The sequence below is a fragment of the Protopterus annectens genome, chromosome 8.part0, assembly GCF_019279795.1.
Source record: "Protopterus annectens isolate FY-2018-M chromosome 8.part0, PAN1.0, whole genome shotgun sequence".
NCBI classification, from domain to species: domain Eukaryota; kingdom Metazoa; phylum Chordata; order Ceratodontiformes; family Protopteridae; genus Protopterus; species Protopterus annectens.
The window spans coordinates 1,016,553,204-1,016,580,028 of record NC_056741.1 but is presented as its reverse complement, the minus strand read 5'-3'; the positions used below and the strand labels follow the sequence as shown (position 1 = coordinate 1,016,580,028).

At 39.7% G+C, this 26,825-nt stretch overlaps 1 protein-coding gene across 3 annotated transcripts in view; it reads right to left on the bottom strand.

Moving 5' to 3' along the window:
• Positions 1 to 26,825, bottom strand: part of LOC122809198 (alpha-tectorin-like) — a 919,437-nt gene that overhangs the window by 607,579 nt on the left and 285,033 nt on the right. For all 3 annotated transcript variants that reach the window (XM_044080503.1, XM_044080505.1, XM_044080506.1), the window contains one exon: positions 6,789 to 7,204. In XM_044080503.1, the coding sequence (XP_043936438.1) occupies positions 6,789 to 7,204 (416 nt within the window). The remainder of the gene's footprint in view (positions 1 to 6,788; positions 7,205 to 26,825) is intronic.

Sequence of the window (26,825 nt, the reverse complement as noted above, 5' to 3'; positions counted from 1 at the left end):
ATTTGGCCTCCAGGTACAGTCTCTCTAACTTCAGACAAATTTTCAGGTTCTCTGGGGAAAAGTTGGACTGTCTTATCTTGACAGGCTGCACATCCCCAATACCAAACTAAATATCCTCTGAACAAATGGTCTGATCTGAAGTTGCAACTAAGATTGAAATCATTGCTTCCTTAGTCAGGCTGGCATGCACCAGTCCTCTGGCTTCACAGTCCTTGGCCAACTTGTTCTTTGTCAGCTTACTATAGTCTTCTGCTGACATCTTTGCATGCTTTCCCTGACTAACTAACTAAAAATAAATAAAGCTGTGGTGGACTGAGATTCTGTAAGTTTACTTTGTGGCTGTCAAGAGTCCACACCTTATTGATGACTACCCACAGGCTACTGAAGTCCAATTAAAAATCCCACACTGCTGCCACTAAATAATGTGATGGCCAGCCAATACCCCCACCAAACTGTCAACAATAATGTGAGATGTCCCTAACTATCCTGGGTCACTAACTAAGGAGTTTCAGTCCTCACTACTGACTCCAGTAGGAGATTGTCATTTAAATAGGAGCAATATTTCACAATTTCCCCTAAGAGCACACCAGGAACACACTCTATAACCTGGGGCTGGACTGTATACTTCTGCCCTCCCCAAATATAACTCCTTATTACACACTTCAGAGCAATGTGTCCCAGTTTAAGACCTCTGATACACTCACACTTAAATAAATTAAATCTCACATATTCAAACTCTTCTGGAATAGCTGACACAGATTTCCATCTATGTTCCTTCCCCAAAATAATAGTGTAACACACTGCCACCAATCAGAGAAAGTCTACATGCCCTTTTAAAGGGGTGTACAATTATTAAAATTAGATATTAAAGCAATTAATAGCAAATGACCTAAAGTAGCCAGGCTTTCAGAGAGGACCTGGGCATTATCAAAGCAGGTATAAGCACTCTCAAATCACTAAAGAAAACACTGACTGACCAGATAAAATGTAAGTCAATAAAAATTAAATAATACTGAATAAAATAATTAAAGACATAAAACAGTAATTTCCAATAAACAAACAGAACTCAATCACCAGGAAAATGAAATCAATACTAAAGGATAGTAATTCAACATTTAGAAAAATTCTGATTAGTTGTGATTTTCCTATCTGACTAAAGAACACTGTCCCTGATCTAAACTAAATTATTACAACAGAGCAAAGGCAGGCTTACAGTTCTTGGCGAGTCCTTTTGGGTATCCAATGCACAGTACAATTGTGAACAACTACAACTGGCAACTGACAACTGTAACTGACAACTGACTTTGTCTTCAGCAGGCTTTTTTATAGACTAGGTTAACTGTCACAACTGTTCCAGTTCTAATTTTCATTTCATATTTTGAAAATTAATCAACAGCTGTTTACTGAAGTTCTTTCCTGTCTTTCAGCCTCTGACAGTAAGACAATGTAACTGTCAATATTCAGATGACATCTTCTGCAGATCAGCTGATTCTGAGACTGTCTGCAGTTAGAATCATCTTCACAAGTATGTACAGTTAGAAGTGTAAAGGAACACTGTTCAAGTCTTTAAAACATTCTGTACAAACAGATTATAAAACCAACATGCAATAACTTATTTACAATATCATAGCTATTCGTGCTGGCATATATTACACAGGTTAATATGAAACTATGCACAAAACTTCAACCAGACATGCTAGCACATATGACAGTGTCTAATTTCTTTGCAGATGGAATAACAACCACAGTTGGGGAAAAATCATGAGAGAAGATGGGTATAAAATGAGGCAAGATGAGGAGGGGATAAAACAAATAGAAGAAAAATGAGCAGGATACAAAGGGAAATATGGAAAATGGTATGGAGAGAGGAAGCAGTAATAAAATGGGAACTAGAAGGAAAGTAAATGCAACTGAAGCTGAGTAATGGTACAGGAAGGACAACTGGTTGATGAATGGAAAGGAACAGAGGAAACAACTGAGAAAGGAAGTATGACAAAGAAAAACTGAAAGAAAAGTACCAAACAAAACAAAGAGGGAGAGATGATATGAGAAGCTAGCAGGGCAATAGAAAACTTTAGCGAACAGTATTAACAAACATACCAGTAACAGGAAAAAGGAAAAGGGAGTCCATTTTGAGGTCACAGACAGAGGAGAAGGGTACCAAATAGAATGAAAACAGAGAAAAAGACATAATGCAAAAATCACAATGGAGGCTATCAAAGAGACAGTGATACTAATGAAAGACAGAAAAGTAGGGGTTTCAGAGGATACCTGGTAGAGCCCTACAAATGGGGTGGAGAGACAGTATGGACACTTATGAAGGAGAAGTATGACACGATAAAAGAAATTGGGAAAATGACAGGCACAATAGAAAGAGCCACTGTGGTAGCAATCCCAAAAGTGAAAGGACAGAGGATGGCAATAGGGGATTACATAAAAATCTACTTAATAAACACATATATAAAGATGATGGGAAGAGTGTTAGCAAAGAAACTTGTTGAGATTCTGCTAAAACTAATACAGGAGAGGAAGAATTGTTTTGTGAAAGGAAGAAGGGCAGAAATTAATTGGTGGTCCCAAATAAAGTTTATGAACAGATAAGTGCAAAGGAATGGTATAGGCAGGGATGGTCTTTTTTAACCTACAAAAGGCCTTCAACACAGTCTGATGGAAAATTCTCTGAGAGGAACTGAGGAAAAAGCAAAGGCAATTTACAGACAGCCAAGAAAAAAATGAAATGGTAAAAGGAGGCATTCCCAAGGCACCAAAAGTAGGGAGTGGGACCAGACAGGGGTGGTCTTTCTCCCCAGGAGTCTTCATACTAGTCACATAAGAGTTGGCAATTGAAGTGAGGAAGAAGTACAACTAGACAGAAAAAAAGAGCACATTCAGAGTTTATATTGTACAAAAATTATGAACCAAGAGAATACGCCAGTTATCTAGGAGTACATGTAGGACACACATTAAGTGATACAAAACAAATTGATTTGGAGAAGGGATGAAAGAAGATACAAGAGATACTGGAGAGAGGAGCACACAAAACATAATCAGAATTAGATAGACTCAATGTGATTAGAATGGTAATTTTCCCATTCAAAGTGCATGCACTACAGAATCTGTCAGTGGTCCCAATAGAGACCAAACCATTAAATTACAGAAGGACTTTGAATGGTGGCTAGAGAAAGAGAAAGAAAGATGGGTGCTAAGACTGCGTAAGAAAAAAATGGGGCAGGAGACTCCCATACATATGCTTCCAGGCCTTAGCATATTACATACTTAGATGCATAGAGAATAATATGGAGACAAAAATGCTGAAAAAATATAAATGAATAGTTGAGGAGACATTGAAAAGATGAGGAAACATAATGTGGGGACAACGGAAAGAAAGTGATCTAGTTAATTCAGCAGAAATATATATGTACTAATTTTAGTTGCATAAAGTGTGACAAAAAAAGTAGTGACTACCATAATTGCAAGGGGAGAATGGCAAGTATCATAAATTATGATGAATTGTTATGCGTGCACAGACACACACACACACACACACACACACACACACACACACACACACACACACACACACACACACACACACACACACACACACACACGCACACACACAAATGCCAATGATGTTGAGGCAGGCCTTCTGCTTATATAGTACAACTTTTGAAAAGTATGTATTTCAGAGTAAACAGACCAGTATAATATACCGTAGTCTTAAACATAGTACATATACACCACTAATCATGTTTTCTTTCTTTTTCTTTTGCCGTATTCCATTGTTCCCAAATTTTTATACAGGTTTGTGAGTGAACTACAATTGAACACGACATGTGCGTATAATAGTATATAACTGTCAATTTTATTTCAGTCTTGTGGCAAATTAAAAGTTTAGAAGAAAAGAAATATAAACTGCATAAAATAAAAATGGCTTATAGAGAAACAGCTTTGAGACAGGATCACAATATTGGTTTGTGGCTACAAAGGAATAGTATATAATTTAAACATGCATATTGTTCTGTGCCAAGTATTCTGGAAAATGCCTTTCAGCTTCTTTATGCAAGAATTCTGCACAAAGCCAAAAATAATGGGGTGCCAAACATAGAAAACCAGGACACATTTTAAATATTACTCATAAATTTAGAAAGTTGCAGGAATAATAGGTTTTGCATTGGTTTTGCATTAGCATGCATTTTCTGAAAGATATGAAGTCTGAAACACAAATGTCAGACATTATTTTATGACTTCAATGCTCAATGATTTGTCAGGAAACCACAAATGTTATGAGGAACAGACCAAAAACATGAGGCAAAAATCAGTGCTTTCTGTGAAAGTCTGAACAGTTGAGAAGTATGTCTTGGAAATATTTTCAAATTGTGAAGAAAATTCAAAATCAGTGTATGGGCAGCTACAAAATCTGAATAAGATGTCACTTCTAGTGGCAAATGATACAGTGGATGCTAGGAATGTAAGGGGCTGAAACTAAGATGGGTTAGGCTGAGGTAGGTTGAAAGTCAGCAACTATGTCCTACCATGTAGAAAAAGAAGACAACAAAATAATGTTCTGCCATGAACATTGTTCAGGAAGAGTATTTAAGGCATGTGCGCAATGCAGAGGAGGCAAAGAAGGGATGCCATGTTTTGGTGCTGAGTGGTGGATCTACATAAATAGTAAAATACATTTTTCACAAACATGCATGTGCACACACACACACACACACACACACACACACACACACACACACACACACACACACACACACACACACACACACACACACACACACACACACACACACACACACACACACACACACACACACGCACACACACATACTCACACACATACACACACACACACACACACACACACACACACACACACACACACACACACACACACACACACACACACTCACACACACACATCCCTTTTGACAATATAGGACCAGGTATAAACAAACTATGCAGTGATTTCCTTCAACAGAATTAGTACACCAGGCAATTACTACCTTAACATTGTGAGTGTATATCACACAGCAGACTACTGCAGCACACAACCTCTTCAGAAATTTTGTGTATGCAGACACAGCCAAATGTACTCTGTACACATGTATGTTTATGGGTGGTGTAGGCTGCTTGAACATAAAATTAGTCATTAGTTGTGAAAGAAATGAAAAGCCATATACTCATTTATATGTAAGAGATGGTGATTGACAGAAACTGACGTTAAGGTCTTCTCCTCATTACAAGGAATCAGTTGCATGAAAAATTATGTAGCAAAATCTAGAACTCTAATTTGCAGATGGACCCTACTTCCGGCTGCCATCCTCAGTGAGTGAGGTACTATGGCTTAATTCTTGACTCATTCAGCAAGTGTAGTCGCCTGCTTAGGCTGCTGGATTCATTTATGTAGATAACGAAGACACTATAAGTGTGTGTGTGTGTGTGTGTGTGTGTGTGTGTGTGTTCCTTTTCAACGCATGGGTTTGTGGATGTGAATCATATCATGCTGACTGGTGCATGGCATGTATTCACTTATACCAAATGATAAACGTTTTGCATACTGTAATAAGAGTTTGTGAAGACAAGGATTGTCAAAATGTTCATACTTTAGGGTACTTCAGTGAGTGTTTGTTAAGTTAACCTATGAGTGGTCAACTTCAGGGTGGTGGAACTGTTGTCTTTTCAGCCCTGGCTACCATCATGGACTTGGATGGTTATTCTCATATCATCTTTTATCCAGTCCCTTCTGTTATAAGCCCATCCTTCCCTTCCAGCTGCAATCATGTGCAGAGTTTCAGCTTAAAGTTGCTGCTGGGAACCCCCCCAGCATGAGTGCTCTCATCTATACAGCCTGCACCATGAAGTATATGAGCTGATAATCATACTCAGGTCACCTGGGTCATACTCAGGGTTTTATCATTTTATCCCATAAGCGTGATGCCATGTAATCATTTCTCTATCTGCTTAAGGGGAGAATGGCACTGCAAACAGAAATATTTCTTTAATATTATCACTGCAGTATTTAAATAGAAACAAAAGGAAATACTGTTTCTTGTCTGTTATAGCCTTTTTTGTACTTCTTCCCTGCCAGTGACTACTAGTATGAATAAAATATCAGAAACATACTTTGCTCTATATCAGAATGGCTATCAAATGATTTCTTATGATCTGTGACACATGTTCCTCTGTGAAAACTACTTCATGCATAATTTCTACTTGTTTCACAGGACAGAGATATGGAGTTGCTAAAATTCTAAAATTATTCTAAAATGATTCAGTCACTTGTGCACATCTTTTAAAAGCTATACTTAATTATAACTATTCATAATTTCAATGTGTTGAATATTTAGGATTGTAATTTTAGCTAAATTCAATGCTGTTATGGTGTAACCTATATTATTAAAGTAAAGAGCTATAATTAAGGTCGTAGGTAGTTACTAGGCTGATAGTCCAAAGGTTCACTCAGTAGCCTAGCCCAAATTCTTAGTAGCTCTAAAAGTACTGTCTGGTTAAATGACTTGCTCAAGGTAAAACACTAGGCACATGAAGGCGGCAGGAATCAAACACTATAATAATTGATATAGTATAATATTTTCATGGCTATTTACACTAATAATATTATCTCAACTAATGTATCATTGCAAAGTTGTAAAATGATGCTAGTTTCTATTTTTCTACATCTAGGAAAAGGAAGCAATTTTATTTAATTTGAACTTAAACATGGAAACATGGAAAAAGTGAATCATTTTCTGAAAAAAAAAAGCATTATGCAAACTTACCATGACATGGTCTGTGTTGTCTTTGGTCATAATTATTTCAGTACCATATGTGATCACCCTTACAAGTCGTGTCCAAGACACCAGTGCATTTCCACGGTTCTCATTTTTTACCTCAATTCTGTAAGTGGTAAGATTCTGGATATTTGGACTGTTTGCACATACCATTGACAAAACATATGTACACGTGCCCTGAAAATGGAATAGCCTTCCATCAAATGTGTGGTAGTGAGGGTCACCAAATGCTGAGCATGTCTTTGAACCCACAGTTTTGCAGATGTAGTACCAGGAGGATGACTGGCATTTTTCATAAGCAGAACAGCCTTCATTCTGGCAGATAACTTTGTCTTCAGAACATTTGCACTTTTTTTCACAGTTGTTTTCTGGCCAGAATACATCACCATTTCTTAGAAATCGTGCTGTGAATGAAATAAAAAATACATTTGTTTGTATTAAAGTTAAACAGATCCAATACAGTTTATACAAAAATGCTATTTGTACCGACTGTGAAAGAGAGACAGTGTCTAGTATATAATCAGTGATCTGTTTGGTAACAGACTCCAGTTGTCAGAGGACACAACTATATGTAACAGTATGCTGCAAAAGTACAGGTAACAATTAGAATAAAGGGCTGGCTGAACACAAGGTCAAAGATAATGACTGGCTGAACACAAGGTCAAAGATAATGACTAAATATCTGAATGGATCTATGACAACACTGTGAAGAAGGACTGCCAGCAACGCTGCATGCCACACCCCCCAGGATAGAGTTAAAGACTGGATACCCATAAGCATTATGGGTATCAACCTTTGCCTCACTGTACACGGAAGCATTACTTATTTTCCAGTCTATAATCAGCCATAATGTTTTATATTCTAAGGACTAGATGGAATGGCTGGAGGGGGCCCATGGACACCAGCTAATAAACACTTGGTACATATGGGTAAAGCTAGAGGATGTGTGTAGATTTGCAGGGGTTATGTAGTATCTTAGAGATAAACAGAAAATATACTATCCACATTGTTTAATTACTAATTTATGTTCTTTCACTCAGGCTATTCTATGTGAAGATGGCTGTATAGATGCTCCATTTTAAACAAGCACTTGCTAGTGCCAAATGAGGACTTATTTTGAATGAACAATGCATCAGCAGTGGGTAAAGCTATGGGATGAAGAAAATAGGAAGATATGAGGCAGAGAAAAAGAAAAAACGAATGCCTGAATTATTTTCTGCATCCAAGCAGTTTGTTAGACAGTTTCTATATGTGATAGATGGTGAACAAGTATCGGGAATGGCAGGCATGAACTCTGTACTGATTATATCTATAGATAAATTTCAAACTGCACAGCACTAGAGGTTTACTTTCATAAACATCTATTTTAAAACTTTAGCATTTACTTCTTCAAGTCACCCTGGTTTCCTGCCACAGAGTTGATGTGTTACTTGATGGAACTTTTAGTCCTAAATGTAAAGCAGACGCATTTGGCACCATGGACTATGTTTCCATACTTCACATCATGTAAATGACTTTCATTCAGTAAAATATTTGCAGTGCTAACATCTTCATCGTGGCAAAGCTATGTATAGCAATTTAAGAATATGTGCCCCAAGTATTTTGTAAATGTGTTCATAAGAAAGTTAAAGAAATCTTAAGCTCCGAGTGCTTGTTCTCCCTTATGAACCATGTTTTTATAATTGCATGATGCACAACATTATGCAAGTGTAACTTTTTCATATAGACATAACTACATCTAAGATGAAGCCCAAGGGAAACGTCTGTGGTTAGTGTGGCTCAACAGGAAACATGCTTACAACTAGTGATGGTTAGAGCAAGAAGTGACGAGCTAGCCCACATCAGGAAACTTAATTAACACCGCAGTACAGACAGTGCATTGAGAAGGTGTGATCCTTCAGACCAAAGGTTAACTTAAGATAAAATCTGCTATTGCTGCTGGTAGTTCAGGAGAACGATAATCATTCTGTGACTTGAAAATTAAAGGTAGATGAGATATTTGTTCAAATTTAATACATGAAGATGTCCGGTAACTTAAAATGCATTTAAAGAATTATAGCAAACGTTTCACAAAATAAATAACAAGGTAAGTAATTCTCTGAAGCAAAATAATATTCCCTAAAGAATTTGTAATATATAACAAAAAATAAAGCTATTTTATTTAAACTGCATAACAACTGAATGTTCATGATTTACCTTTTATTACTTATCAGTCTCCACTACTTTCAGCTTGTGTAGAATGTTATTTTTTTCTAGCAAACAGTTTTTAAATGTATTTCAGACAGAAATCCCAGCAGAGTGTGTCAGTAGCATGCACACACAGCATGAGTGCATGACACCCCATTCAGTATCACACATGTAGCCCTGAACATGTGAATATGTGTAGAAAAAGTCAGGTATCATTAGCAGAAATTTCCTCCATAGGCCTGTCAGGTAAGGAAATGTTTGTAGTAGCCATAAGAAGGCATTACTAATATACTCTGTGTACAATACTTCCACTGTCCAACCCCAGGCCATAGGTACATGTAAAGTGAGGGCAGGCCTGGAGAGTAATGAGTAGAGTACTGATCAGTATACCTGTGAAAAATAGAAGCCTATACAGTTGTTAGTTGCCATCTCTCTCTCTCTCTCCCCCACCCCTATCTGCATCAATAATGTACACATAAATAATGGGTATGTATTTCTCCAAACCTACTTTTGGGACTTGTGTTTTATTATTCTACAAATATTGAATTGCTTGAATATTAATGAACCCTGTTAAAATACTATAATCGGTGGCCTGTTGTTGTCAATATAACATGCATGCCATTATAATGCCTACTGTGGTTCGATGCATATATGTGTTCTGTTTGCTATACAGCTATTTCAAAACTGTTTTATGGGGCCAATTGGAACACCTATGCATGCTGTTATAACTAATCTTGAAATGTTTTGTTCATGACTCATCATCATCTTCTTTTGGCTGTTCCCATTAGGGGTCGCCACAGCAGATCACCTGTTTCCATTTCTTCCTGTCCTCTGCATCTTGCTCTGTCACACCAACCACCTGCATGTCCTCTCTCACCACATCCATAAACCTTATCTTAGGCCTTCTTCTTTTCCTGTTACCTGGTAGCTTCATCCTTAGCATCTTTTTCCCAGTATACTCAGCATCCCTCCTCAGCACATGTCCAGACCAACATAATCGTGCCTCTCTAGCTTTGTCTCCAAACCTTCCAACTTGGGCTGACCCCCTAATGTACTTATTTCTAATTCTATCCACCCTCATCACACCCAGTGCAAATCTTAATATCTTTAATTCTGCCACATCCAGCTCAAACTCCTGCCTTTTTGTCAATGTCACTGTCTCCAACCCATATAACATAGCTGGTCTCACTACCCTCTTGTAGACCTTCCCTTTCACTCTTACAGGTACTCATATTTTTTAAAACCTAAACACCATGGCACATCTGGGAAGGCAGATCCCAGTGGATCCAATTGTCCCTCCTCATCTGGCCATGGCACCGGGCTCCAGCATGTCTGGGACCCACCCTGGGCCTCCTCTTCCATTGGTCATGCACCACCTTCGGGTGGAACTGTCTAAGGAGATGGGTCTCACACCCCCGGAAGCGGGCACAGAGAGGAGACCATCACCCATAATCAGGTCCGGGAATTGGTGCGCACCATCCTCAGATCGGAGTTTGTTGATCAGCTGTGCCAGTTTGAGGGCCGCGTGCTGCAACCTGAGGGTCAGCCTGCCTCTCCTGTTCAGACACCAGCACAGCCACCTTCAGGGCTGTGAAGGTGCAGTGGTGAATGCCCATGGGTGGCGACCTCAGTCCCACTGTATCCATTTGGGGGCTCATGTGCGTCCGATTTCCAACCACCCTCCCTGTCCAAGGTGTTTACCCCCCACATGTGTCATATATGGCCCCTGTCTGCTGTCTTATCTGTCTTCCTAGCCAACTTACCTCCCCAAATATACCTACTATCCTTCCCCAACATCCCACTCTCATGTTAAAAAAAAAACTGCAATCTGTTCTCAAAAAAAAAAAAATGACGCCCCATACATAGCTGTCTATTTTGCACACGTGTCTACTGGACACATGTAATCCAGTCCAATTGGCATGACAACAAATTACTGTTGTCCTCACCCATTTCTCAGGGGTTTGAGTGTCCAAATTCGCTTCCAAATTCTGTAGACATTCACAGCTGTTGCTGTAGAAGAAATGGACAGCTGTGGACCTTTCCTACACCCATCCTGCACATCCCTAGCTACCTTTCATACTGTACTTCCCTCTACATGCCCCTTTTTTCACCACTTTCCTATCACCCCTTTTTCTTTTCTTTCAAAGAAATTAGCATGGGAGTAAGTGGGAGTAAGCACTGCTACGTGAAGCTAAAACAGATTAACCATGTTTTACCATCGGTTAGCGTCATGCAAACTCAAGCAAAGCCACTTGCAACTGCTTAAAAGTGCCTTAATCACTCTGTATCCAACAGCCCTTGTTTTGCCCAGCAACAAAATAATAAGCCCTGCTAAATCTCAAACCTAGGATGCTGTGGATAACAAGCACAGCAAGATACCACTACACCATCTGAGCAATCAAAATTATTGTTGCTTTTTCAAACTTATCATGCAATAGAGGCATACAACAATCGTGAGAAAGCTCTGTGGAATCATTTATGCGTTGTATATAGACATATACACAAACAGACACACACATACACACACACACACATCTATATATATATATATATATATATATATATATATATATATATATATATATTTTTTTTTTTTTTTTTTTTCTGTTGAAACATATATGTGAAAACATAGATGCATACTCTACATATAAATATATGATGGAATATATATATATATATATATATATATATATATATATATATATATATATATATATACACACACACACACACACACACTATATATATATATATATATATATATATATATATATATATATATATATATGTATGTATACATGTATTCATATAACATGCAGGGCAGCCATACATCAGAACCATACCAATCAACCTGTTAGTGCAAGAAATTTGCACAAAGGCTGTACAAAGTAGGGGAGGGGAATGGGCTACATATAGGGACATATTTCAAATATTGCTGTCATAAGCAAATGTGTACGGCAACAGGGTGCATTTCAGCAGAAACATTTGAAGGATATGAGGATGGGAACTGACATGTAATGCCATTATTCACTGACATAAATCCCTGGATCATCATAGTGATTTACCAGACAAATACAAATAAAATGTGGAACAAAACCAAAGTATGGGCCAAACAGCTGGACAGTCTGTGAAAAGTCTGGGAGTGGAGAGGTACACTCACAACCCCTTAGTGCAATGAATGTGGACCAAACCTGACAAAGTGGGAGGACAAAGAGATGACAATAGAGACATATCCAAAACATGTGAGTAGATAAGATGAGAAAGATGCTGTACTGACACTGTTAGTCTTAACGTATACTGACTGAAATATCACAGGTCTGGGTCTCAATTGCTTCTCATTAGTTATTGACTCCAATCCTCACATCATTTCAGTAATGCATCAGAAATACACAACAGTTATGGGGACCAGACCAAAGGTATTGCCCAGACTACGGTACATCCTATGAATATGTGGACATAACACACCAGTAGGGAAACTGCACTGAACTACCAAGCACCATTCAAACTACAAGCAGACTGACATAACACCAAAATCAAGCTCTGTGGCTGTACACATGCATTTGCAAATATAACAGGCACTACAGAGATGTAACTCCAGTTTAACAGATACTGGTGTGAAAGTGCATACCCAAAAACAATTGCACCACAGTCACAGTGACATACCAGTAAGCAAACTGAGCACTGCATTATAATGATAGTGTGAATACACATATCCTGTTTCCACTCACACATTACCCCTACATATACTGACTCAAGCCACAATGTAGTTGGAGTCTGGAAGTATTACAGGACATGTCACGGTCTGCCTGTACAAACATCTAACAGCTGATAGGGAACCAGAAACCAGAGCAGCATGCAGAGTCAGATAGAAAGAGGCCATAACACCCCTCACTACACAGCCCAAATAACATGTATACATTACACTTTCACAGAATCCAGACAGTCTGTTAACAATGGCCAGACATACACAGATGTCTCAAACATACGGTTTACCTCAGAATGTACAGGCTCAGGACTCATATCTATGGCCTATTCCCCATAACATGTCTGTAGGTCTACTACATCACTGGGATAGTAGCAGGAATGAAGGAAATTCATAATAATACTAAATACCTATGAGCTTTTTAGTGCATGACATCTGGACAAAACCCAACATAATTTGGGGACAGATGCCCAAACACAGGCATATACTGAACATATTTATTTTATATATTGAGACGGTTGTTGATGTTTCTGGGTTTGTTGTAATATATCCTCAATGAGGGATATGAAGTCAGTAATAGCAATGGATGTTAGTATTTAATGAATGCATTTCCCAGAGTTCCCTACTGGTAAACTTCACTAAGTGAAGCCTACATGGGTTAAATGACTATTAGCGTAATCTTGTGTTGGCATCACTTAGCATCACGCAAACCCGCACACACCCACTTACAACTGCTTAAAAGTACCTTAATCACTCTGTCTCCATCAGCCTCTGTTCTGCCCAACAACAAAATAATCAGCCCTTGCAAGTCTTGAACCCAAGACCCTGCACACCATAGTCACAGCAATTTACCACTTGGCTCTCTTTGCTGTAAGATTTTGGGATGTTTTGTCAAACATACCATGCAATACAGTCAGTTTACCTTATGCAATGGACACTGTGGAATCAGTAGTGATTGGTATTTACAAATATATATATATATATATATATATATATATATATATATATATATATACATATATATATATATAGATATATATATATATATATAAAACACATATAGATAAGAGAGAGAGAGATGTATGGAGATACATATATATGTATAACAATATATAGATAAATTAGCAAAAAATACTGAGGTGTATATATATATATATATATATATATATGTGTGTGTGTGTCTGTGTATAAAATTATACACACACACACACACACACACATATATATATATATATATATATATATATATATATATATATATATATATATATTAATACATGCATGGGGATACAGATATATGTAAGGGAACGTATAAAAAACATGACAAATATATATATATATATATATATATATATATATATATATATATATATATATATATATCCTTACTACAAGGAGTCTGGACCAAGCCGAGACAAAGTGGGGGGACCAGGGTATGGAAATAGGGACACATTGGAAATAAGTGGGTAGATAAACTGCATATGTTGCTGCAGTAACACTGTCTGTTCTAACATATGTTGAATGCAATATCAGATGTCTGAGAAATCAATTGCCTGTCATTATGTAGTGAGCACATTCCACGCATCATCCCACTAAATTCTGAACAATACACACCTGTCATGGGGACCAGACCAAATATATGAGGCAGACAACTGTACATCCTGTGAACACCTGGAGGGTTGAGACCTATGAACGCAGCTATGCAACATTAGGGAAAGTACACTGAGCTGACAAGGATGTCACCAATTACCATCCAAAATACAGTCAGGACAACACATCAGTACCCCAAAGCAGCTTTGGGAAATTACATATGCATTAGGTAAGACAGCATGCATGCAGGGATGGAACTGTACTGACAGACACCAGTGTGAAAGTGCATACACACAACCAATTGCACCACAGTCACAGCTGCATACCGGTAAGCCTACCAAACGCAACAGTATAATGGCTGTATGGACAGATATTACCTCAACGAGTGTCACATAATACCCCCACATATACTGTGTCAGGTCACAGTGTAACTGGAATTGTGGGGTGGTATGGGACATGTTTCAAAATGCCCATGCAAACATATACTGCTGATACATCACCCATAACACATGTAACAACAATCTCCTAAATTCACCATATGTCTGGCCTATGGGGTAGGGTTGCAAGACAGACACCTTTCCTTGCACAGAAAAATATCCAGAGCTGGAAAAACATTGCCAAACACTAAATCAAGTCTCCCAAAAGCATATTGGACAATGTGTCATGGTCTGATAAGACCAAGGTTGAACCTTTGGCCCACAATTACAAAAGGTATGTTTGGCCCAAAACAACACTTTGCATCACCAAAAGAACACCATCCCCCCAGTGAAGCATGGTGGTGGCAGTATCATGCTTTGGAGTTGCTTTTCTTCAGCTGGAAATGGGGCTTTAGTCAAGGTGGAGGTAATTATGAACAGTTCCAAATGCCAATCAGTTTTGTCCCAAAACATTCAGTCATCTGCTAGAAAGCTGAAGATGAAGAGGGATTTTACCTGTCAATATTACAATGACCCCCAAGCATACATCAAATCAACAAAACAATGGCTTCACCACATAAAAATTACAGTTTGGGAATGTCCTAGCCAGAGCCCACACCTAAATCCAATAGGAAATCTGTGGGTTGACCTGAATAGGGCTGTGCACAAGAGATGCCCTCGCAAGTTAACAGAATTGGAGTGCTGTTGCAAGGAAGAGTGGGCAGACTATTGCCAAGTAAAGATGTGCCATGCTTATAGACTCAGACCCAAGAAGACTCAATGCTGTAATTATTTCTACACGTGCTTCAACAAAGTATCAGTTTAAGGGTGTGCACACTCATGCAACCAGCTTATTGTATTTATATTAATTTGCATATGTTCTCCCCTAACAGATTGTTATGTCTTTCCATTGAATTGTACAGGCTATAAGTCACATTTAAGGTGGGAATTGTTTTGAAATGAGTTATTGTGCTGTCATGTTTGGATAGCACAAGGACCAGGCATTGTAACACGGGTGTGTATACTTTATATATCCACTGTAGCTGTATGGACTCAGCAATACCTGACCTGTAAAACCCACCTCCACCAAGGTAGAGTAATCCCCTATGGTAGCCAGCTGCAATACACAAACCACATAATAGGTTGCTATATTGGCTGTACAGTGCCACGTAGGTGCAGGCAACAACTTGGAAGCATGTCCACCTCCATCTGAATAAGCATATAAAGGTAACAGGTGAATCACTGTAAGGCTAACTATGAGTACAAATCAGACACATCCACACCACCAAGGCCAACCACAAGGTTGTCTCCACATATGTTGTCAGTCTAAGAGGCAACAACACAATTCACCCTGTACTGGTGGTCAATCACACCTATTACATTACTCACATATCCCAGAGCTCTATATTATTAGTTACATGTAGTAAAACCAGCTGCAATGCATGATGTTGAGGGCCATGTGTCATGCATGTCACCATTTGGGTAATGTGAGGTCTGTGTAACAGATTTGTGCTATCTCACGTGTGTGTGTGTGCGTGTGTGCGTGTGTGTGTGTGTGTGTGTGTGTGTGTGTGTGTGTGTGTGTGTGTGTGTGTGTGTGTGTGTGTGTGTGTGTGTGTGTGTGTGTGTGTTTGTGTGTACCAACCAAATGAAAAGTGCAGGTATTAATGTACATATGTTGTCTTTCCCTCACAGGTGGCGATGGGGCTCGGGGTCACTCCCACTTGGAAACTAATGTCATTGTCTCTGCAGACTCTGACAATGATGATAGTAATAGTGAGATACAGCTGGGGTTGTCAGGAGCTGAATCTGTGCCAATGGTTGGCATCCTACTCTTGTCCACACCATCGCACACAGTGACAATGCCCACACATATCCCGTCATCAGTGGCCACAGATGATGGACAGTTGGCAGGTGGTGAGATAGAACAGTCTAGTGTGGTGACTATGGCAGGTGTGAGTGCAGACACTGTCAATAGCCAGAGTGCAGGTGAGGTCCCACACAAGAGGATGGAGAGGGGTGCTCACAGGAGGGCTGCTACTCATCAAGCCGCTGTGGCAAGTGCCACAGCAGGTGTTACCAGATGCATATTTAGAGCTGTTATGGATGCACAGGCATGTAGTGAATGCTACACCAGACAAATACTCAGGGCGGTGGATGCAACTCTTCCTGATTTACATGGTGACATACATGACCTTGTTGAGGCCACACATCACAATACTGAGGTCATGAATAGACGGTGGGGTGAGACCTTGGAAATCCTCGATCATGGCATGTCTGTATTACAGCATGTGGTGGGAGATAGGCATCGGTCACATGGATGTAGGTCAGCATCAACAACAGCTGAGAGTCTAGGGGGCCATGCACCTTCACACTCTCATAGTGGCAGTGACACCAGCACTACTGAAGAGGGGTTGCTGTCCACATCACACTGGAGCAGGCATGGGCACCTGGTTCTGGAAGGTCCCATTAGGAGCATGGATCCAGCAGACAGCAGTCACCATCAGGAAACAGTACTGAATCTGGCCTTTTGCCTGGTTGTGCCAGTGATACCCCTGGCAGGACCGGTTCCCATGTCTGTGGCCGGAGACAGTGAACTGAACACCCTGCCATATATGGTCCACAGCTGTCCAACATATCCCTGTGTAGGGCATCCACATGGTGTGACTGTCTGCATACATACACACATCTGTATCACAGGAAAGTCACCTCCACAAATACACACAGCACCTCTGCACAGCCCATCTATCGGATACCTCTCCAAACACACACACATGATGTTAGCTGTATGGTCTAGCCTAGGCCTCTGGCAAATCCACACCCTGTGCATATGATGATACCTGTGCCACATCCCTGTCATCCATAACATCGAAGCAGGGACATGCTAATATGGGTCTGATGCACAGGATGAATATAGTACAGTGTAGCTATGTAACACTATGTAAGGTGCTATCTGCTTGCATTTGTTATGGGTACACATACAGGTGTATGTACCTTATTAGCCGGGATGCATTATTGCTGTTAGTACCACTGACTGAATGTATTCTGACATGCTGTTTTCTGTTTGTGTTCCAGGTGTCTGTTTGTCTGCTGGCTGTGGGCCTGCAGACATTCCCAAGAGGCAGTATGGTAGAGTGGGAATACACCAACCATGTCATAGGCAAGGTACAGCTTTATTTGTACAGGTAACAGGTGTGTATGCATGCAACAGTGTGTGAGGGACACTGTTGTTAGACAGTGTGACCGTGCATACATACCCCTTGTCACAGACAGGTAGCATTCAGACATGTCACTTCAGTGTTGTGTCGTACCACAGGATCATACATACAGTACAGGTTACTGCAGTACTGTCACAAGGTTCCTCACAAGTGTAACCATTACATTAACTGCAACAGATTCACCTGTCAACACCTGTTGTCCTTGCCATTTCTTTCCCATACACTCAACCCTGATGCAGTTGATGAGGGCATATATGATACTGTGTATGACAGGTTTGTGGTATATATTCCTGAGTTCACCGGGTAGAACAGTGAGACAAAACGGTATATCCTTTGCATACACACAGTAAGGACTGACACATAGGATGTGCACACCATAACATAAACACAGTTGGCAATAGACAGATTAGTAAACCTACATTTCCACTTTGATGTACTGTAGTACTACAGACACATGACATGTCCCGCATAGATTATATGCATGGGAAATAACACACTATCTCTTACAACATGTAATGTTGTGAATGCCTTCATGGATGGTGAGATAACCCACCAGAAATAGTACGTGGAGTCATGTATTGCTCCTACAAGCCTGGACAGGTGAGTGTAGCAGATGTTGTATCAGCATGATGATTCAGTCAGGTATGATACCTGATGCTGGCATAAGTGTCACTACACTCACTGTGGCTGATTTGGCAACAATATCACATGCATGGACAAAGACCACATACAGGTTGCACACATCTGGATATTCCATACACATATGCACAAAAGACTAGTATGGCCTGCATAATAGTTTAACATGTTTCGTGTGAGGCAGATGCCATTACTATGCTATATAAAGTAATGCCATCAGGAGGTGGTAAATAGGCATGGATAGTAGACACACCAAAATGGTATCAGCTAAACAGGATATGATCTTCATCCAAATACACACACAGTTGCCAGTATTGGGATTAGAACCTCTACCTTTCTAGTTATTACTACTATAGAGTTACACAGTTATCAGACATGCCACAGAGCTGACATCATTTCATCTCATCCCAAAGTACTTCTAAGCTAAATGACATCAGCAGGCCTAGTAAAGTAGGGTGATGGGAAGTTTACAGGGTGGTACACAAATCAAAATGATATAACCCACACAACATATGATTCACACACACACACACACACACACACACACACACACACACACACACACACACACACACACACACACACACACACACTCACACACACACAAACTTACTTGCCAGTATTGGGAGTAGAATCCCTGCCTATCTAGTTATTTCTGCTATACTATTATGCAATTATCAGATGCACCACAGAGCTTACATAATTTTGCTTAGCCCCAAGGTACTTTAAGGTGAATGACATCAGCAGGCCTAGTAATGTAGGGTGATGGGAAGTTTGCAGGGGTGTACACAACTGAAAATGGTATAACCCCCACAGTATATGATTCTAACTCGAACACACACACACACACACACACACACACACACACACACACACACACACACACACACACACACACACACACACACACACACACACACACACACACACACACACACACTTAGTTGCCAGTATTGAGATTAGAACCCCAACCTATCTAGCAATTTCTACTGTAGTGTTACGCAGTTATCAAACATGCTACGGAGCTTACATAATTTTGCCTAGTCCCAAGGTCCTTCTAAGGTGAATTATCTCAGCAGGCCTAGTAAAGTAGGGTGATGGGAAGTTTACAGGGTGGTACACAAATTAAAATGATATAAACCACACATTATATTATTCTCATACAAACACACACACACGCATACACGCACACACACACACACACACAACACACACAACACACACACACACTTACTTGCCAGTATTGGGATTAGGACCCCTGCCTATCTAGTTATTTGCACTATAGTGTTACCCAGTTAGTGCATGTGCTATAGAGCTTACTGGGCTGACAACTGGCCAAAGGTGCCGATAAGGGGAATGACATCAACAGGACTGATAAAGTGGGGCACTGCGAAGTGTTGTGGGTGGGAATGGCCTAAAACCGTTTCACCTACAAACACACACAGACTCCCTCACCCTCACATACACAACTATCACTCACATACACATAGTTACCAGTATTGAGATTAGAACCCCTACCTATCTAGTTATTTGTACTATAGTGTAACTTAGTTATTGCACATGCTACAGAGCTTATAGGGGTGGTTGGTGTCCAATGGTACTTCTAAGGTGAATGAAAGCAGCAGCTCTTGTGAAGTAGGGCAATGTAAAGTGTATGGAGTGTGAAGAGTCTCCTAATACTAAGACCTACAGAGACACACACATGCACACACACACACACACACACACACACACACACACACACACACACACACACACACACACACACACACACACACACACACACACACACACACACACACACACACACACATGAGCAGGTGATGTGGCATTATAAACCCAACCTCAGTTACACAATGGGGCTCATCTTTTATGCTGGCAACTGTTTACAACTGGTATGCCACTATCCACAGCAGGGCATCACTTTATGACATTCAGGGTATCTGTGTGTGTGGCTCACTCTGTATATGTCCCACTGTCTCTCTCTCTCTCTCTCTCTCTCTCTCTCACTCTATCGCTGCCTGTCTCTCAGTTCCCCACATCTATGTGTGTGTATGCTTGACACATGCTATCTGTTGCCCATATATATGTGTGTGTGTATCTCATGCAACAGATGCAGATATATCACATATGGTCCACCTACAGCTAGCTGAAGATAATCTGTCTGATGTGCGTGTGTGGGAACAGTTGAGGTGTACATAGCTGTCTGTATGCATAGACATATATACACAATACAGTCATATATTCTAACAATATAGTCATATATTCCAGTGTGGGTTCCAACATGTCCTGTGATTCTCTAAGTGTAGGAGCATGCCCAGTGTGACCTTCTACAGTTAGAGTGGTACTCCATTCCAAAGATAGGTGCACTCCAGTCCAGGGTTTTGTGTGCTACAGTCATATCTCTCTGGAGTATACAGGACTTTCCTCAGGGCAAGGGCACCCACAATTTATTGAAATTGGAAAATGTACTGGCAAGACTGTACATTTTTCCATCTCAACTTACATTTTTTTTCTTCTGTGGAAAGTGCATCGAAGTAGGAGATGTAATGTTACTGGAGGTTGCCAGGTTGCAGTCACATGATCTGTATGTCGAGCAAGCCTCAGTTCCTCCATAAACAACCATTAACAGCTGCACTAGAGTTTTGATGAAAGTGGGTGAACCCATATGACGCTCCTCACCTCACTTCCTACTCAAACTGCAGCCCTGACTGTTAACAGGTGCAGCAGTAGAGTTCTGATGAAAGTGGGTGGCAGTCAGTGACTCGACGGATGTTATTTTGCATCCTGTGCCAAAGATTTAATTTTGTGACAAAAAAGAGTTAGAGAAAGAGTGCAGCAGTGGCACATAGTTCCATAGAAGACATCTGAAGCTGTCAGGTAGTTTGATCACATGCGAAGGAGTTGGAAAGACAAGAAAGAAGATCCTGAGCTCAACTGAAGTAATTTTTTTGTACATTGAATGGCGGCTTCCAGCTTGGTGCCAAAACGTGAAAGTGGCGCACTTGGGACTGAGTGCCCAGTAGTTTTCCCTAGTGTCCTCCCCAATCCCATCCCAATGCCCGTACTGCTGTAGGTGCAGAGTAGCTTCCCTGGTGCATCCACGATGCCCAATTGCTCATTAGCCTGCAGTTAAGTTCAACTTCTTTCTCCTATGTCCTTTTTTGGCCTTCCAACTAAGCTCCAGGAGGAAGTTCCTGTGGTCAGTGAAGAGACCAAGAATAGTAAAATGATATAACTGCCTACAAGCAAAGCAGGGGTACAATAGAACCATTCACCTTAACAATGACAAAGTATACTATGCAAAGTTATGAAAGTTTAGTGTATTTTATTATTTTGTTTTACATTTTTTGACTGCAATAGTTGGACTGAGCACTAGTCCCTTTTCAGCAGATGCCTGGGAGGAAAAGCTCCATATGACAAATATGTATAAGTAAACACTTGGTTATATAAATTATAATTATAAAGCATGGAGGATATGTAAGAAAGGAAAAAGAAAACAGATATATTAGGATAATTTAAAGAACATCAGTAATTTGTGCATAGTATATAAGGTTGCTACAGTAGAGTGGGGTTACAAGAAGCAGTTTCTGCATATGCCAGTCCCAGACACTAAACAGGTAATGTAGTTACATTGCAAAGTAGGGACAGACAAGACATTAAACAGAATTTTTTAAAACAATATTTCATTTTATGAGTTTCTTTCCAACTAAAATTTCAACATAGTATTTCTTAAGTTTCTTTCCAAGTAAGAGGAGTTTTTTGAGGCTCAGTATGTGAGTGTGGATGTGCACGTACCAATAACCAGGCAACAGACACTGACAGATCCAGGATTGTCTTGGGTGTTGTTTGAGCTGTGATTTAAATGACTGGGGTGCTTTGATTAACAACATGTTTAGCAATATAGCTATGCAGATTATATAGAGTGTTTCTACATAGCAGCTGTTGCTGCATTTTTTTCTCTTAATCCTGGAAGGGTAAAACTATTAACATGCTGTGTGCCATGGTTAATATACTGCCAGGATGGGAATCTTCACTGGATTATTTTCCTTTTTTTTTTTAATATTATTATCAGTGCTATGCTTAGTTTAATATATAACTTGGCTTTGCTATATAATGTTGTTTTTCCTTTTCTATCATTTTCATTTGTAACTAAATTGTGGCTGGACATGGGTATTAATGGTCTAGTCCTCCTACCTTCTTAATGTTATACATAAATTGATGTGGAAATATAAATTAATTACTTAATTGCATTGTTATGTAAGCTATCAGTCACTGAAACAAACTGAATGGTACCTGTAGGGCTCTGTTATCCATAACAGAATGGAAGATAAGCCACGTATGCGCTAATTGATGCATCCATGAAAGTTCTCATAAGTAATACATAAGTAATTAGAGGCCAGATGATATGATGTTAGTGTTGGTTGAGGTCCTCACATTACGACAAAGAGTAAATGGAAAGATTTGTTCTTTGATTCTGCCTTTATCCTTAAGTCCAGTCTGAGTTTTATTAAAATAAAAAAAAGTATTAATGTTAAAAGCTGTAGCTCACTTTTTTGGTCTGTTCCTCATAAAAATTCTGTTTTTTTTTGACAAATCACTGGGATGAGCTAAGGCTTAAATTTACTAAATAATGACATGCATTTGAGTTTCAGACTTCATATCCTTCAGAAAATGCACTTTAACACAAATCCTGTTATTCTAGCATCTTTCTAAATGTGTCCCTAGTTTTGAGCCTTTGTCCCCAACACTATAACAGGCTTTGTCCAGATGACTTGTGCTATGAGATTGAGAAGTATGGTTTGTGTGTGTGTGTGTGTGTGTGTGTGTGTGTGTGTGTGTGTGTGTGTGTGTGTGTGTGTGTGTGTGTGTGTATAAGAGGAAGGTAACATAGCCAGAATGTCCAGATTTTTGCCCCATGTTCCTCCTAAAAAGGATTGAATTTGCTAAATAGTGACACATTTGAGTTTTAGACATCATATCCTTTAGAAAAATGCATACTAACACAAATCCTGTTATTCTAGCAATTTTATAAGTTCATGAGAGCAATATTTATAATCTGTCTCTATTTATTTTAGGCTTTGTCCAGATTTCTTGCATTAAGAGGTTGAGGTGTATGGGTTTGTGTGTGTGTGTGTGTGTGTGTGTGTGTGTGTGTGTGTGTGTGTGTGTGTGTGTGTGTGTGTGTGTGTGTGTGTGTCTATGTGTGAGAGAGAGAGAGTGAAATTCCCTAGTTAGAGTTAGCAGGTGGAATTTATTTTCAAGTGCATTTTCAAGGAATTCTGAGCTTCAAGGGAAGAGAAGTTTACTGCTGCTCATGGTAAGCCTGCTTAAAAGGTGCAACTGTTTTATTTAGCAAATGGTACCATTACTGTGGTATAGAATTTTAAAGCAGAGTTAGTAGCACAGCAGGTAGCATCTTGCATCTTGATGCAGAGGGCTGCAGATTCTACTCCGAGAACATGTAGCTTTGTGTTTTAAGGGGGTGGGGTACTGCAGTCCTTAACCTGGAAGCTGGCTCTGGAAGCCCAGAATGAAAAGTTGATGAAATGCTGATATTCCTTCTTCCGCAAGGCAGAAAATGAAAGGCTGCAACTTACAAAAACTTTCTTGCTTTAATAACAAACAAAAATCTGCTCAAGCACTTTCACTCAGCCTGGTGCTGAGCTTTTTCAAGATACAATAAGCAAGAAAGTTTTTGTAAGTTGCAGCCTTTCATTTTCTGCCTTGCGGAAGAAGGAATATCAGCATTTCATCAACTTTTCATTCTGGGCTTCCAGAGCCAGCTTCCAGGTTGTGGATCTGTTTTGCTTTATTGGTGCTTTTCACTTGTTCTTGGTTTTCTGTACTGCAGTCCTTAGTATAGCCTCCTTTGGATGAGATGCCTAGTAACAATGATTCTGTTTTTCAGCTTGCCACCCATTCCATATTACAGTATATATACCAGCTTATCATTTTCTTAATGTAACAGAGACCATTTATTCTTCAAGGGCAAAAGGCACTGAATTTGTAGATGAAACACTGAAATGTAAAGTTGCTTTCTAGCAACAACCTCTTCATTAGTTTTGGATCTCTTTAATGTGGAATTATTCAGATGACTGTTACTTCTGGAGAGATTGTGCATATTGACTGATATTGGTGGATTGTAATGACAGAAATTTAAGTGGCCTCTTATGGTTGAAATGTTCTGAATTGGGCAGTTTGTCATTATTATTATATGTTTTGTTTCATTGCTTACTGGAAAAATGTTCAAAACCATACATTTAAAACACACCCTAACAAGTGGTGCTGTATTATACAAAGTATATAATTCAATTATATATTATAATTAATACAATCACGAAGGTGCGTCAAAGAACTTTTGCATGGTCAGAAAAATGTGTGCAAGCATGCCTATGATTTGTAAACAGCCCAAATGTAAACTTAACCTGCCAATGGCCAGATGCATTTTCTTTGAATGTGGGTTCCAGTGCTGTTTCCATGAATGTATGTTTCAAAGGCAGAGAAGTTTTAATGCTAAGCCTGTTTTCATTGTAAGACTATTGCTTTGTTTAGCAAATGTCCATCAGTGCTTGTGCTATAAAATTTGAAATAAAAGTTGTAAATTAAATCCAAATATCTATAGTCATTGTACAAGTAAAGTAGTATTCACACTGAGAGTTTTGAACAGTGTTTATGGCAACTGGGGAGAAGTAGCCAAGTAATGGGACACTGGAATGGCTGTGTGTTTTTGGGGGGAGCTCTGGGTTTGCATCCCCCCTGCAAAAAATCCTGTGGGCTCCCCTGTCTCAGGGTACTTGTTTTGTTTAGCAGACATTTTCTGACATATCTGTAATCTGAAACTGCAATGTATTGTGTCATTGCCTAGTTCCAGATATCTTCAGATCATCACCGTGCTTTACCAGAGGAATACTAGTTGTACAATGCATACACCAATATTTTGAGGGCAGCTATGTAAATTCTTGCTCAACAAGGCTATTTGTGAGGTGTGGCTACAGCCAGTTTAGTAATGACATGGATGTGTAAACAGTCCAGCAACCTGGTGATATACTGGCTAGGGATCTCCTGCTTGTGTTGTATCATTCTAACCTGAGATGTTATATCCTTGTGAGGGCATACTTCTCACCTGTACATTTTTTGGCAGGTTGTCCAGTTGTCTGGCTAGAGGTTTCATCCTTTCAATGCAAACTTGTGTTTTTATGGCAAGTTAGTTACATATAATTGAAGAGTGATGTTACAAAATAATGACAGACATTACTGTTTCAGACTACATAACCTTCAGACAATTCCCACTACTACAAACCCCACACTCTACCAACTTTCTCAGTATGTAAGGGCGATATTTACAACACATGCCTATCATTGTGCCTCTGTTCCACTTTTATTTCTCCCCTTGTCCAGACATCTTGTTGTCAGAGGTAGGCAGTTATGGGTGTGGGTACCGAGTGCATTCAACTGTGCAGGCATGTTCATTATACGTAAAAGCAAACATAAGTAAAAAGGTTTATTGAGAATGACCACTGGCAACAGTATCAAAAAGCAGTTATATTCATAAAAGCTTTGGCACCTCTGCCACACAGCCTTCAAGAAATCCATTATATGTGTAGTATATTCCACTTAGCATTGTGAATTCCAGGTATGTCACTGGCAGAGCAGTAGTAGTCACTGACATGCATAACAGTTGGCATTACAGTTATCTGCACATGGCTCTGTCAAAGACAGCACTGTACCTAGGGCACTACAAGACAACAGCCAGGAGAATGTGCTGGCCAGATCCTGACAGTATTGACCACACATACGTATAGCTCATTGACCCCTACATATTATGGACAGGCAGCATGTTTTAATGTGTATTAATACAGCCCTACCAATGTATGCCTTGCTGCTATTTCCCTGCAAACATACATGTTACTGCATTTGTGTGGGTATATGGAGGGGGAACACACCTGTCAACTGTACACATTTGTCAAGAATGTGCTGATATTTGCTCTACATTTTGGTCCCTTTTACCATACTATTGTGCCCTGTCTTGGAGACTAGAGGCATATCAGTAAAGGGCACAGGTCAGATTGTAATGGCATACATTTGAGTTTCAGACTTCTTACCCTTCATAGCCTAACTGCAACTGCGGGTCCTACTGTGCTATCACTGTGTGAGTCTGTGGGTGGGTAATTCAACTTTGCCACCATTTGAGTGCCTTTACCAGACATTTCTCTCTGGTGTTCTACAGCTGAAATGCTCTGTTGGTGTGAGGGGTGGGTATGGGACTCCCACA